A 12,489-nucleotide genomic window follows, 5' to 3' on the forward strand; every position below is an offset into this window, starting at 1 on the left:
TCACTCATAAAGGAGATCCTTAGGCTTTCATGTAGAAGCAAACTTTGTTTATTGTTTCCTAGTTTACTGCAAATGAAAAAGGAGGTACAATCAGAAACAGATTGTCAAGAAGTAAGAGATCACAGAGAAAAGACAAAGTGGTATAAAGCCTAAAAATCATAGAAGTGTAATTGAGTTCTGTTTAGTACTAGGCAGATGTCTTCACATATCACAATAGCCTCTGGGGATGTTTCTGTAATGTACATAGCACAGCACCATATTGATCTTGGTAACAATAATTCTGAGAAAAGGTATGTTCTATCTTCTCCCTGCTAAGAAGGCAGGAAAGGATATAAATATATTCTAGAAAGATTGTCAGTCAGGAGCACTGTGATAAAATAGAAGTGAACAGTTATGAAATCTATCAGTATGAGATGGATTTATTATGTTCTGACAGAGAAAGATGTCTTTCACGTATTATGTAGAAAAGCAAATTATGAACAGCATGTAACATCCCATTTTTATTAAAAAGAAGAAAAAAGATTAGTAAACACAGGAGAAACCTGAATAACTCTTATGCAAACTGTGAATGGGTGGTTAAATTTGGATGATGAAATTATATATGACATTGTTTTTTCTAAGTTACGTATTTCTGTGATATTTTCAATTTATAAAAATAAGCAGGTATGTCTTTCCTAATCAGAAGAAACAAAGGTAACAAAATAACCAGCTTAAGAAGGCAGAGGGGTATATACTACATTTTAGAAAAATTTGGTGCTTATTTAATGGGTAAGTGAATTTTAAACTTATGTGGAATGTCTCCCACCTTGATGATGCAGATAAATGATTTATCACTGTACACAAACATCAGGCACTCTTTACAACAACAGATGGGTGTCAGTGGCTCTTTTTCTGAATCCTGGTCAATTTTCTCCACCAATGAAGTGAATTTATATACATTTCACTATTGGGGTTTTTGACAAGGTTTTTGTTTCTGTGGCCCCACTCCCCAGTTCTTTGAAATGTATTTGCTTGTGGTATATTACAAGTGGGAGAATCAATAATTTTCTCTTACAAGCAAATTTACTTTTGTTTTAAGGTTTAGATTTTAAACCTACTGGCTGATATTTGAAAGCATAACCATGCTCCTCAGTCCCAGTGTATTGTTTGTAATTGGTCCAATTTATCTGATTCAGGTGCATTGTGGCCAGGTATGAAACCTGAAAGTGGTTTAATTCAGACTCCATCTCCAAGTCAACACAGTGTTCTTACCTGCACTACAGGGTTAACCACAAGCCAGCCAAGCCCAGCACATTATTCTTATCCCATTCAAGGTAAATAGGCATGGTTGTGTGTGTTTTGTTTTTTAAAAAATTATTACTGTTTTTGTTTTCAATCTACCTGTATCTCCAAATATACTGGGTAATACAGGATATTTGCATTTGTGCATGCTTTTTGTATTAGGCAAACTAGAACCTAGGAGTGTGGTTCATAGGTAGTTTAAGCCTCTAACTATGAACTGCTTAGTAGAATTGAAGACTCCCCTTTTGCATGTTGGTGTCCAGAAAACCTGCCTGACTTTGTTCTAGTCTGGTCTCAGTGGCATTTTGTCCTGTAAATAAGCAGAAGACTCCATGGGTTAGAACTTTGCTCACTTCTTTTATGTGCAGTCCAAGCAGAACAGAAAGTAAGATGAGTGCTGCTTTTTGACATGTGTGCTGCTTTTCTGCTGTGGTTTAGTCATATCTCCACTCCCATTTACTACTACTTGGTGGGAGCATTTTTCTTGTTCAGAAAGTTCACTTGTTTCTATTTCATGATGAAAAGCATAGCGTTAAAGCTTACACTCTAAACATCTCTGCCTTCCTGTTTCTTCCTCTAAATGGTTAATATTACGACAGGACTATTAGGAATGAAGACAGAGAAACTCAAAAAAGGCACGATGGAGTCACTTCCCTACCCTTCCAAGTTCAGTGCAGGCAATTTGTCATTGCTCCAGATTGAGAATTAATGTCCATGTACCTAGCTTCTCATCTGCCTCCTTTCTTCTGATTTCTCCCTGCTTTAAAATTTTATTCATTATAAAATGGTGCTAGAGGAGTGAGGGTAGCAGAAATTGGTCTGAGATACTCCTAAGTTATGAACTTAAGTGATGAAAAATGTTTTGATATGGATCATAGTAAACAACATTTTGATTTTCAGTTTTAACTGTTTTCGATAAAATGATTACCAACTACTTGTTCTTGGTCCATTGGGAACAGAACTGGTCACCACATTGTTAAGGCCTTGCTCTGAGCTACCGTTTTACCTCTTAACTGTTTACTGAGTCTCTTCTTATTCATTTTCGCTTTTTTTTTTTTTTGTCCCCTCCACCTTCTTGCTTTCTAAAATGGAAACAAATCAGGAAGATAAAATTCAAGAGTGTGACTTCGTCTGTCTTCTCTACCCTCTTTCAGTTTTATAAAGTATTTCTCTAGGTTGGTAGACCTTTTATGTCCAACTGCAGGCAAATCTAGTAGCTAAGTCCCTCCTAAACAGCTGCATCCCTGATGACTACACCTAAGTCATGAAAGAAAAGCAAGGGGTTCTCTTCTTTTATACTAACAATCCTCTCACAAGGTGTAGAACCACCAATCCTCTGTCATTGTATCTTAAACTTGAGGAACTGATAGCTATACTTTCTTTCCCCTCCTTGTAAAACAGGAGGTACCATCTTTTGGGGGATCTTTTAGGACCCATTGCTTTAAAAGAGTCATGAAAATACTCTGTAAACTTCATTAACCATTATCTTATTACCTTTTAATACATTTTTTCCCTTTTCATCAATTAACCCAGTTCCCCCCATTATGCTAATAATGATCATTATTGGTATTTGTTAAGTGCTTATTATGTGCTTACCATTGTTTTAGTAATAGATAGATGTTACTTGTGTAATCTTCACAACACACCTATGAGGGAAGTACTGTCATTAATCTCATTTTACAGATTTGGAACATAAGACACAAAGTGACTTGTCCAAGTTCCAAAGTTAGTAAATAAGTCAGAATGTAAGCTGTTCAGTCTGCTTCCAGCACATTAGTATAATATTTATGATTTTCAGTGTTGAAATCATGATATCAATATCAACTCTCCTGTAATTGAGAACCTATAGTAGCAAATATTTGAATTCATTTTCCTTCCCTTTTCTGATTAACCTATTGGCCCATTTTATTCATTAGAACTTCAGCACAGTAGAGATTAAGAAGTTGGCCATCAGGTTATCCGTTTTTGCCATTTATTCTGGGAAAAAAAATTGGTAGGAAACAGGTTGAAACAGTTGGCTAAAATGGCATATGGGTATTATTGGCACATTTGAATTACCTGAATTCTCCACTATCAGTATCATCCTCCCCCTATGTAAGTACCCAGTCGTTCCACAGAATAAAAACAAGGAGCGTCGTGTTGATTTTTTTCTTTTAAAGTGGTCATAATAGCAGTGTCCCCTTATCCCCTCCAGAGCATTCAACAATTGACAGTAGCCCATCTTCCCAGGGAAATTAAGGTAATTATCTCAAAAAGATAATACCACTTCTGGCTTGATCAACTCTGATCAGAACCTTTTCTTTAGTTTATACTTTAATCCTCATAAAGACCCTTTGATTAAATAGATCTGGCTTCTTTGTATCAATTTGGAGTGTCTGTGACTCTATGGCCCAATCTTTGTATATTTTCTTCAGTTGAGATGGTTTAAATGATAAAATTCAAGTAGCAAAATTAATTTCAGATATTTCCAAATTAATTTTAACCCAGTCTCGATTTTCAGTGAATTTCTTTGGGCTCTAATATTGTTTGTAACACACAGTCGTCTTTCACTGACCAGATTTGTTTTGTTTTTTAATAGACTTTTATTTTCTAGTATAGTTTTAGATGTGTAGAAAAATTAAGCAGATAATACAGAGTTTATACATTCTCCCTACCCTACACACAGTTTTCCCTATTTTAAAGTCTCATATTAGAATGGAACATTTGTTACAGTTAATAAACCAAAATTGGTATGTTATTATTAACTAAATCCAGAGTTTATTCACATTTCCTTGGTTTTTACTTGATGTCCTTTTTCTGTTCCAGGACCCCATCCAGGACACCACGTTTCATTTGATTGTCATGTCTCCTTAGGCTTCTCTTGGCTGTGCAGTTTTTCAGACTTTGCTTGTTTTTTTGATGACCTTGACATGCTACTCATAAATCCCATGAGTATTTATTGAGCATTACTTACTGTAGACCGGGTGCTTTGCTAGATATTGGAGGTAGTGAATAAGAGTAAGATTCTGCCTTCATGGAGTTTACAGACTAGTGAGGGAGACAGAAAACAAGCAAGTAAATAAATAGATTTTGAAAAGTGTTCTGAAAGGAAAAAAAGAATTGGTTGCTATGATTGGGAAAACAAGAAAAGAGTTAGCTTTAATAGAGGAGTCAGAGAGAGTCTGTCTGTGGAAGTAGACATACTGAGCAGGAGCCATCATACTGTGAGGGCAAGAGGGACAGACCAGGCAGAATGATCCAGGCAGAGAGCAATGTTGTAAAGGTCCTTGAGTGGAAAGAACCTCTCTTGTTTTGAGTAACTCAAAAGCCAGGTTGAGCAAGAGTAGTGGAAAGACATAAGTAAAATTAGACAGGTGGGTAGAAACTAAATCTTGCACCAACTTTTATGTACATTAACCCTCAGGTTTACCCTCCTGCAGTGGGGCAGTGTCACTTAATTCAGCCGTACTTCTCACAGTTTTATAACCACAATCTTCAAAGATTAAAGCTATCTGTATCTTGACTATATCAGGTGGACCTCTAGTGGGGCCTGGCTCTCAGAATGTTTGTCTTTCTATGATTTCACAGCTCCATTGTTGAAACAGGAGTGGAAACTATCCAGAAACAGTTGGCCATACCACTGGCATTTGGAGAGCTAATAGTTTTTAGATATATAGCAATAGGAGTTACCACTTGAGTTTTGTTTGATCCTCTAAATTTATTCTTTTGTTGCATATTTTATTGCTGCTGCTTTTGTTTTTTAAATCTGCAATTGAATTTTTTGTTGTTGAGACCTACATATATATACATATATATATATATGTAATCAGTACTTTTTTTTCTTTTATTTTTCCTTCTTTTTGAGGTCCCTGGCTTTTCAGTCATAGCTGTGTGGTAGGTAGGGCATGCAGTGATTGTGTGTATTTTTAGGTGAGTTTAGCTTGACTCAGTGCTGATTACAAGAGCCTAAATAAATATATATTTAATTACTGTCCAACTTTTATCACTAGAATTTAAACACCCTGAGGGCAGGGCTTTGTCTTGTTCACTACTCTTTTCCTCAGTGGCTGGAATAGTTTCTGTGCACATAGTAGACCCTCGTTTGCTGAATGAATGAGTGAATTACATGTGTTAGAAATGATTTGATTGGATTGGAGAAAGAAGTGTTATTGAGCCCTATAAACTTTCTAGGTTACCAGACCGACATTTCCTATGATGGAAGCCACTATTGCTGAGAGGAATTTGTGATTTTTAGCGTAGTACTTGTTAAAAACTCGGGATCAACAGCTAGCTAGTCGAGTCATTGAACTTCTTGTCAGGGATAATTAGAGTATGTGGCCAATTGTTTGTAAGGTCTCCCTTTTTAACCTCTAACCCAATTCAGTAAGTGGTCTGAAAATTGTTAAATTTATAAAACCACCTTGTCAGTCAGGGTACCTTTATCCCCAAGTGTGTAAAAGATCAGGTATGAATGAGTTGTACCTCTGACCAGATATAAATTAAGAAAGTAGAATAGAATTAAAGTAGAAAAGAGGGGTATGTACTAGGACTAGGGCTAAAGAAAAAAATGAGCTAGAAATGGACTTTACTGGGAAAGATAAACTTAAGAGATAAAATAAATTCTTTTCTTTCCCACATTAAATCACCTGTGTTCAGCCAGTGGGCCTGCCTAGCATGTACTGGTAATAGAATCTGGAATCTACTCAAAATTGTTTTCCCACAAGAATGATTAAAAACTACTTAAAAGTCATCCAGCTTATATACAGTGATTTCTTAGGACTTCCCTTTAGGGGAAAAAATATTGGTGGGAAGAAAGTATCATCTGTAAGTTTATAAAATCAATCTCATTTAATTGTTGTGCTTAAGAAAGTAAACTCTTAACAGTCCTTTAGTTCACCTGGAGGAAGGAGTACTATAGAAAAGAAAATCTCCCTGGAGAGTGAGAAAATCTGATTCCCTAGCTCAGCCACTGACTCTGAGGAAAGGGCACTGGATGAAGAATTGGGAGATATTCCAGTGGTCATATTGACTCTCTGCCACTAGATAGACTCTGTGATAGTGGGCAAATTACTCCATCTCTTCTTTGTCCCAGGTTTCTTAATCTGAGAGTTTAGGGTTGCAGCAATCACTGTTCCTTATATCTAATTTACCTCAATCTCTTGTAGACTTTCTTTTAAGCAGAGCACTCTTGGGGAAAGGGATAAAAATTCACTCTGATTTTGACCAGTACTCTCAAGTTTCTGCTGCATTTATTCCCTGCACTGTTCTTAATGGAAGTTTTCCGAATAGCTTCCCTCTAGAGGACTTTGCTGCTGATGGACTCGGTGGTCAGATAGTCTGGCCTACTTGGTGGTGAACCTTTATGGTGTGTGTGACTGCAGTAGGAACCGTGTATCAATGTGCTTAAGATAAGTGAAGGAGAGTAGTTCAAGAGCAGTACCTCACAATTTCATTTATTGGCCACCTGAAAAAAAAAATCACTGTGGCAAATACTAATTACTGAGGGTTTGATTAATACCCTGGTGGAATCTGTGATAGAAGGGTGTGAAAAACTTAACCCAGATTCCTTATCCTGAGACAGGCAGTCAAAGTAGCTTTTATGTAAAGTAAATTTTTTACCTGACCAGAATAATATTTAATATTTTCCAAGTTTTTGCAGGTTTTGGTAAAATCATTAAATGCCAGAACATGGTGTTTGTTGATCCACATTAATAATCTATTATTTGAGTAGAGCCCAAGAAGCAACTCCAAGACTTTAGAATTTGGAGAACCACCTTGATTTCTCAAAGTAGTTGTGTTGCATCAGGAAAGGCATAATTTGGGGCAAGTGACAGTAAATAGGAATTGCACGTGGATTTACCAGAACTCTTGTTTCTACTGATGTCAGTAGGTCGCACTGCAGGTGAGTTAATTTTCAGTTGCTGGAGAAGATGGACTGGAGTGATTCGGTTTAGCTTCTGATTTCATTGGTATCATTAGTATGAACTAGTGCTTTGTATTGTATTCTTCTAGGATGTTAGGAAGAGTTGACAACTCAAATTGAAACAGAAAAATGTGTGAACTGTTTTATTTCTAATCAAATCTGAATTAAGGTATGGCATGCAAAAGAGCAAAACCAGCATGTAGTATTTGTTTCCTTTGCCATTTCAATTTCTTTTAGCCTTTTGCATATTATCTTTAATATCTTTTAACACTTTGAATCTTATAGCTTCAAGCACAAATGCCAGCCTGATATCCACTTCATCTACAATTGCCAATATTCCAGCAGCAGCAGTTTCCAGCATCTCAAACCAGGTATGGTGCTACGTTTGTTCATCCTACTTGATATGGTTCATCTAGCTAGCTCTTCTCTCCGTGATCAGTTTGCCAGTCCAAGAAACAATCAACATGGGCTGTGATGAGAACTTTTTCTGGATGCCCTGAAAACTGGGACCTTGGATGGTTTCTCATGCTACTACCCAGTTTGTCTCATTCCTCTGCCAAGACTCTGAATGATATAATTATATCTGCTCCTTTATCTACTATGAGTGTGTCTACCTCTTACCCTGCTGCCACTAGAATGGAAGCTCTATGAGGGTGGGGATTTATGTTTCTATTTTGTTCAGTTATCTATTCTGAGAATTCAGAAAAATGCCTAGCACTCACATTAAAGGCACATAATAAATATTTGTGGAAATATTACTTCTGCTTTTTTATTTAGCCACTCATTTCTTTGTGAATTGTCTGTGGTCTGGTCTTTATCACTGTTCTACTAACTTTTTATGCTTAGATCATTAGTAACATCTTCAGTGTTTTAGGGTTTTTGTTCTTGTTGTGTTTTTTGTTGTTGTTTTCTCTGCAGCAGTTAGTATTTATCAAACCACTGTCCCGTGGATCTTTTTTTCTGGCTGCGTTTAACATTACTGTTCTAGTTCACTTTTTATGTTTGAATGTTTTTGCATTTATTCATTCTTCTAGTCCATAAGTATTTATTGAGTTCCTACTGCTTACCTGGAACTCTTCAGGGAAACATCTCTCTCCCTTTCATAGCCTGTCTTTTTGATCCTGTCTTCTATCATGGATAGTCTCTATGTAGTTTTCTACATGTTTATTATTTCATCCCCAAGAATGTTTAATCACATTCACAATATCCCTTTACTGCCTCCAAAATGCAGATTTTAGTCCTGACCTCATGATGTACAGACATACTGCTAATTAATGGGATTTTTCCTTCAATATCATATTAATTCCTTAAGTTGACCATATCTGAAACCAGCTTTCATTCCACCATCCTTGTCTTCCAAAAGTAAACTACTTTTCCCTGTGGCTTCTCAATTTTTGTCAGCTGCACCATTTTAATGTACTTAGGCCTAAAACCAGACGAGTCATCCTCATTTTTTTTTTCCCTTACCCATCCCTAATCTAACCATTTCTGGAATTCTGTCTTTTTTCATTTCCTACTTTTGGCCTTTTTTCCCTTTTTAACCCTAAGTTAATCATCTCATCTTTGTTTTTCTGTGTGCCTTTCCATTTTCTAAAACTTACTGATTAATTTTCTCTAAATGCCACCTTTTATCCTGTCACTGACCTGCTCAGAATCTTTTCCTCTTTTTGTCTGTTTGAATTTGATAATCCCCATTTCCTGCCCCTACACAAGCTAAATACCATTGCCTAAAGAATCCAAGTCATGTGAGTTAATGCATCATTCAGGCTTACAGAGACCCTTTGCTTCAACCAGACTCAGTATCTCTGACCCTTTAATAAAACTTCCCAGGGCCTATTTATGTTCCTGTCTCCCCTGCCTACTTGTCTCACAAAGCTCTCTGACTGCCGCACTCTGCAGTAATAGTTGTTTTCCTCTGTGTTTCACTCATTTGACATATGGTTTATTGCCAATTTGTTGGAAGTTTTTTTGTCTTCTCTCCTGTTAGATTTTTAACTCACTTGAGTTCAGCTAACATGACTTACTCTTTTCTTCAATATTCCCGTCTCCTGCCCATGCACCAGCACATACACACATACCCCCAGCGCTCACACACATACATACACACACACTGTGAATTACATTTGTTAGATGCTCAGTACTTTTTATAAATAATTGTCCTGATCAATTAGCTTCTTCCTACTTGTCACCAGTATCAATATCAATGGAATTTTTTTAGGATGTGTATTTGAGCTATGCATCATACTCTTTTTTTAAAAAAACAATTTTATTAAGGTGTAATTGACACACCGCACAGATTTAAATTGTACAGTTTGATAAATTTTGTCACATATGTGCCCATGAAACCACCAAAAGTTTCCTTCAAATAAAGAAACTGTAAAGAAAACTTGTTTATTTTAAAAGAAAGAGAGATACTCAGTTTTTAAACAGAAACTTTAATGTAGGATATGTGCTTGTTTGTTTAAGCTCATCTGTCCTTAGAAGCACTGTATATATTTATAGCTCAGTGGTAAAGTGCATTCTTGGCATGCACAATGTCCTGGGTTCAATCCCCAGTGCCTCCATTAAGGAGAGTGGTGGGGGAAGCACTACCATCTAGTGCAGTGGTTTATAAACTTCTTAAAGAGTAGAATCTTTCCTTCAAAAGTTCTGTGCAGAAATTTATGCAACAGTTCCATAAAGTAGAAAAAGAAAGAGCTGTATAGTAGAAAAGGGACATTGTGTGTAGATTGCATGGGACACTTCTCTCTCAGCCTCACCCTCATCCCAAAGACTGCCCCTGAGGCATCTCCTCTTCACCCTTAGGTTTCCACAGAATGCATTTTGAAAATTGTTGGTTTAGATGGAAGACTATGGGTAGGTAAATGAGAAGTCAAATTAACATTTTAGTGAAATAATTATAAATAAGAGGGACATGAAAGTCTCTTGTGTTGAAATTAATGTTACTCTTCTTCTAAGAGTCTTATTTCCTCCCTTATTCCCTTTGGCCTATAGGACTATCCCACATATACTATCCTTGGTCAGAGTCAGTACCAGGCCTGCTACCCCAGCTCCAGCTTTGGAGTCACAGGCCAGACTAACAGTGATGCTGAGAGTACCACCTTAGCAGCAGCCACATACCAGACGGAGAAGCCTAGTGTCATGGTTCCTGCGCCTGCAGCACAGAGACTTTCCTCTGGTAAGCACCGCAGCTCTAAAAACTTTGGCTTATGGGCATTTCATCCAACAAGTGATGGTGAAGATTGTTTTGTTCTGGTCTAAGTCACCATTACCATGCCATTGGCTTGCCCTGTCAGGTGAGGCGTATTTACATTGGAGCCAGACTGTGGTGAGTCGGTGACAGACTGAATGTAATACCTGATGCTGTGAACAAGAGTATCAGAATAAAGGCTATTTATGACTCCCACTCCACTCTCCCTATGATTTTAACATGCTTAGCACAGGAAACTTCAGAATCTTTTCTATACATTTTTCGAGGACTCTGGTTTTAGTCTGTGCATATTTTGGACTCCTGGTGAGGCCTCAAACAGTAGATCTTAACTTTTTCTGTTTCATGGATCCCCTTAAAATTCTGAGTAAAGTTATGGTCCTTTCCCCTAAAGAAATAAATTTAAGCCCATAGCTTTAAAATGGACCAATGAATTATGATGCCCATGTTCAAAAACCCTGATGTTAAGGCTTATGCACACATCCAGTAAATATGTGCATGTACTTTTTACTTACCGCTAGAAAATATGGTGGTTCACTGTCACATCATATAACTCAAGGAAGGACTGTTTATTGTTAACATTGACACGTCTTTAAAAACAGTGCTCTACATCACCTAAAGCAGTGTTCTGTGCATTTTGCCTCTACTGCTCTTCTAAGTAAATGGACACCCAGATGGTCGCTGCTTCAAACTGGCATAACTTTGAAATAATTACATGTGTTGATACCTTACTTTTGAATTCATTTCTCTAAATATCTTTGTTCTTTGTAACAATTTTAACTTTTTAATAATGGAGAATTTTAAACATAGACGGAAGTTGTCAGTTATCAACAATTAACAACTCATAGGCAATCTTGTTTCAACTATACTTCATCCAGTTTTCTCCTCAAATTCCAGGTATTATATCTCCAAAAGATAAATACTCAATAACATAACCACAATGCCATTATTCCATCTAAAATAATTCAACAGTAATTCCTTAATATCATAAAATACCAAAAGGTATTTATATCTCCAGTTTTCTCATAAATGTTTGGAGTTTTGTTTGTCTTTTTACAGTTTGTTTAAATTAGGATCCAAGTAAGGTCCATATGTTGTGATTGGTGGATATGAATTTTGTTTTAATCTACAAATCCCCCCATCTCTTTAAAATTTCCCGTTGTAATTTATTTGTTGAAGATACAAGATTGTCCCATACCATTTCTCAGTCTGAATTTTGCCAATTATAACCAGATAGGGTAGTTTAATACATCCTGTTGCCTTCTGTACTTTATTGTAAATTGGTGAATGGATCTAGAGCAGTGGTTGTCAACTGGAGGTGGTTTTGTGCCCTCTGCCTTCACTCCCACGCACCTACACCCAGGGATATTTGGCAATGTATGGAAATGGTTTTGATCGTCACACTGGGAAGGAGGTGCTGCTGGCATCTAGTGCGTAGAGGCCAAGGACACTGCCAAACATCCTACAATGCACAGGACACCCCCTCACACCAAAAATTATCTGGCTCAAAATATCGATTGTGCCAAAGTGGGAAACTCTGATCTAGAAGCTTGATCAGATTCAGGTTTTATTTATTTATTTACTTTTTTGACAAAATTACTTTACAGGTGTATTTGTCCATTGGGAGGCAGGCATATTCTAGTTATAACTCTCTTTGTGATATTGGGAGCTGTTGATGCTCAGTTCCTGGGTCTACATTTCCAAACTGCTTAAGTAAATTATGGTTTTCCAGCCTTGATTGCTGCAGTGTGATTCTTAAGGGCAGAAAACCTGCTGACCTTCCTGTTCAGGTTCTTATAGCCTGTGACTGCTGGCAATACATGTCTCTCACCTTTCCTTTCCAGGAGACCCTTCTACAAGCCCGTCTTTGTCCCAGACTACACCAAGTAAAGACGCTGATGACCAGTCCAGGAAAAACATGACTGGCAAGAACCGGGGCAAAAGGAAAGCTGATGCCAGCTCTTCCCAGGACAGTGAATTAGAAGTATGGGAAGAAACTCATTTGAGTTACCTGCTTTCTTTTTTGTTGTTGTTGTTTTTGTTTTGTTTTTCCTCATTTCTTAAGTTAATCAAACATATATCTGAAACTCATGGAGAT

The 12,489-nt window shown here is 37.0% G+C and overlaps 1 protein-coding gene across 4 annotated transcripts in view; it reads left to right on the forward strand.

Annotated features, from left to right (window-relative positions):
- EYA3 (EYA transcriptional coactivator and phosphatase 3) overlaps positions 1–12,489 on the forward strand; it is an 86,323-nt gene that overhangs the window by 48,979 nt on the left and 24,855 nt on the right. For 2 of the 4 annotated variants that reach the window (XM_072974981.1, XM_006196862.4), the window contains exons 7-10: positions 1,176–1,313; positions 7,469–7,554; positions 10,178–10,361; positions 12,236–12,375. In XM_072974981.1, coding sequence (XP_072831082.1) covers positions 1,176–1,313; positions 7,469–7,554; positions 10,178–10,361; positions 12,236–12,375 — 548 coding nt within the window. The remainder of the gene's footprint in view (positions 1–1,175; positions 1,314–7,468; positions 7,555–10,177; positions 10,362–12,235; positions 12,376–12,489) is intronic. The other 2 variants (XM_072974982.1, XM_006196863.4) reach the window with 1 other exon arrangement.

The sequence above is a fragment of the Vicugna pacos genome, chromosome 13 (assembly GCF_048564905.1).
Source record: "Vicugna pacos chromosome 13, VicPac4, whole genome shotgun sequence".
Taxonomy (NCBI): Eukaryota; Metazoa; Chordata; class Mammalia; order Artiodactyla; family Camelidae; genus Vicugna; species Vicugna pacos.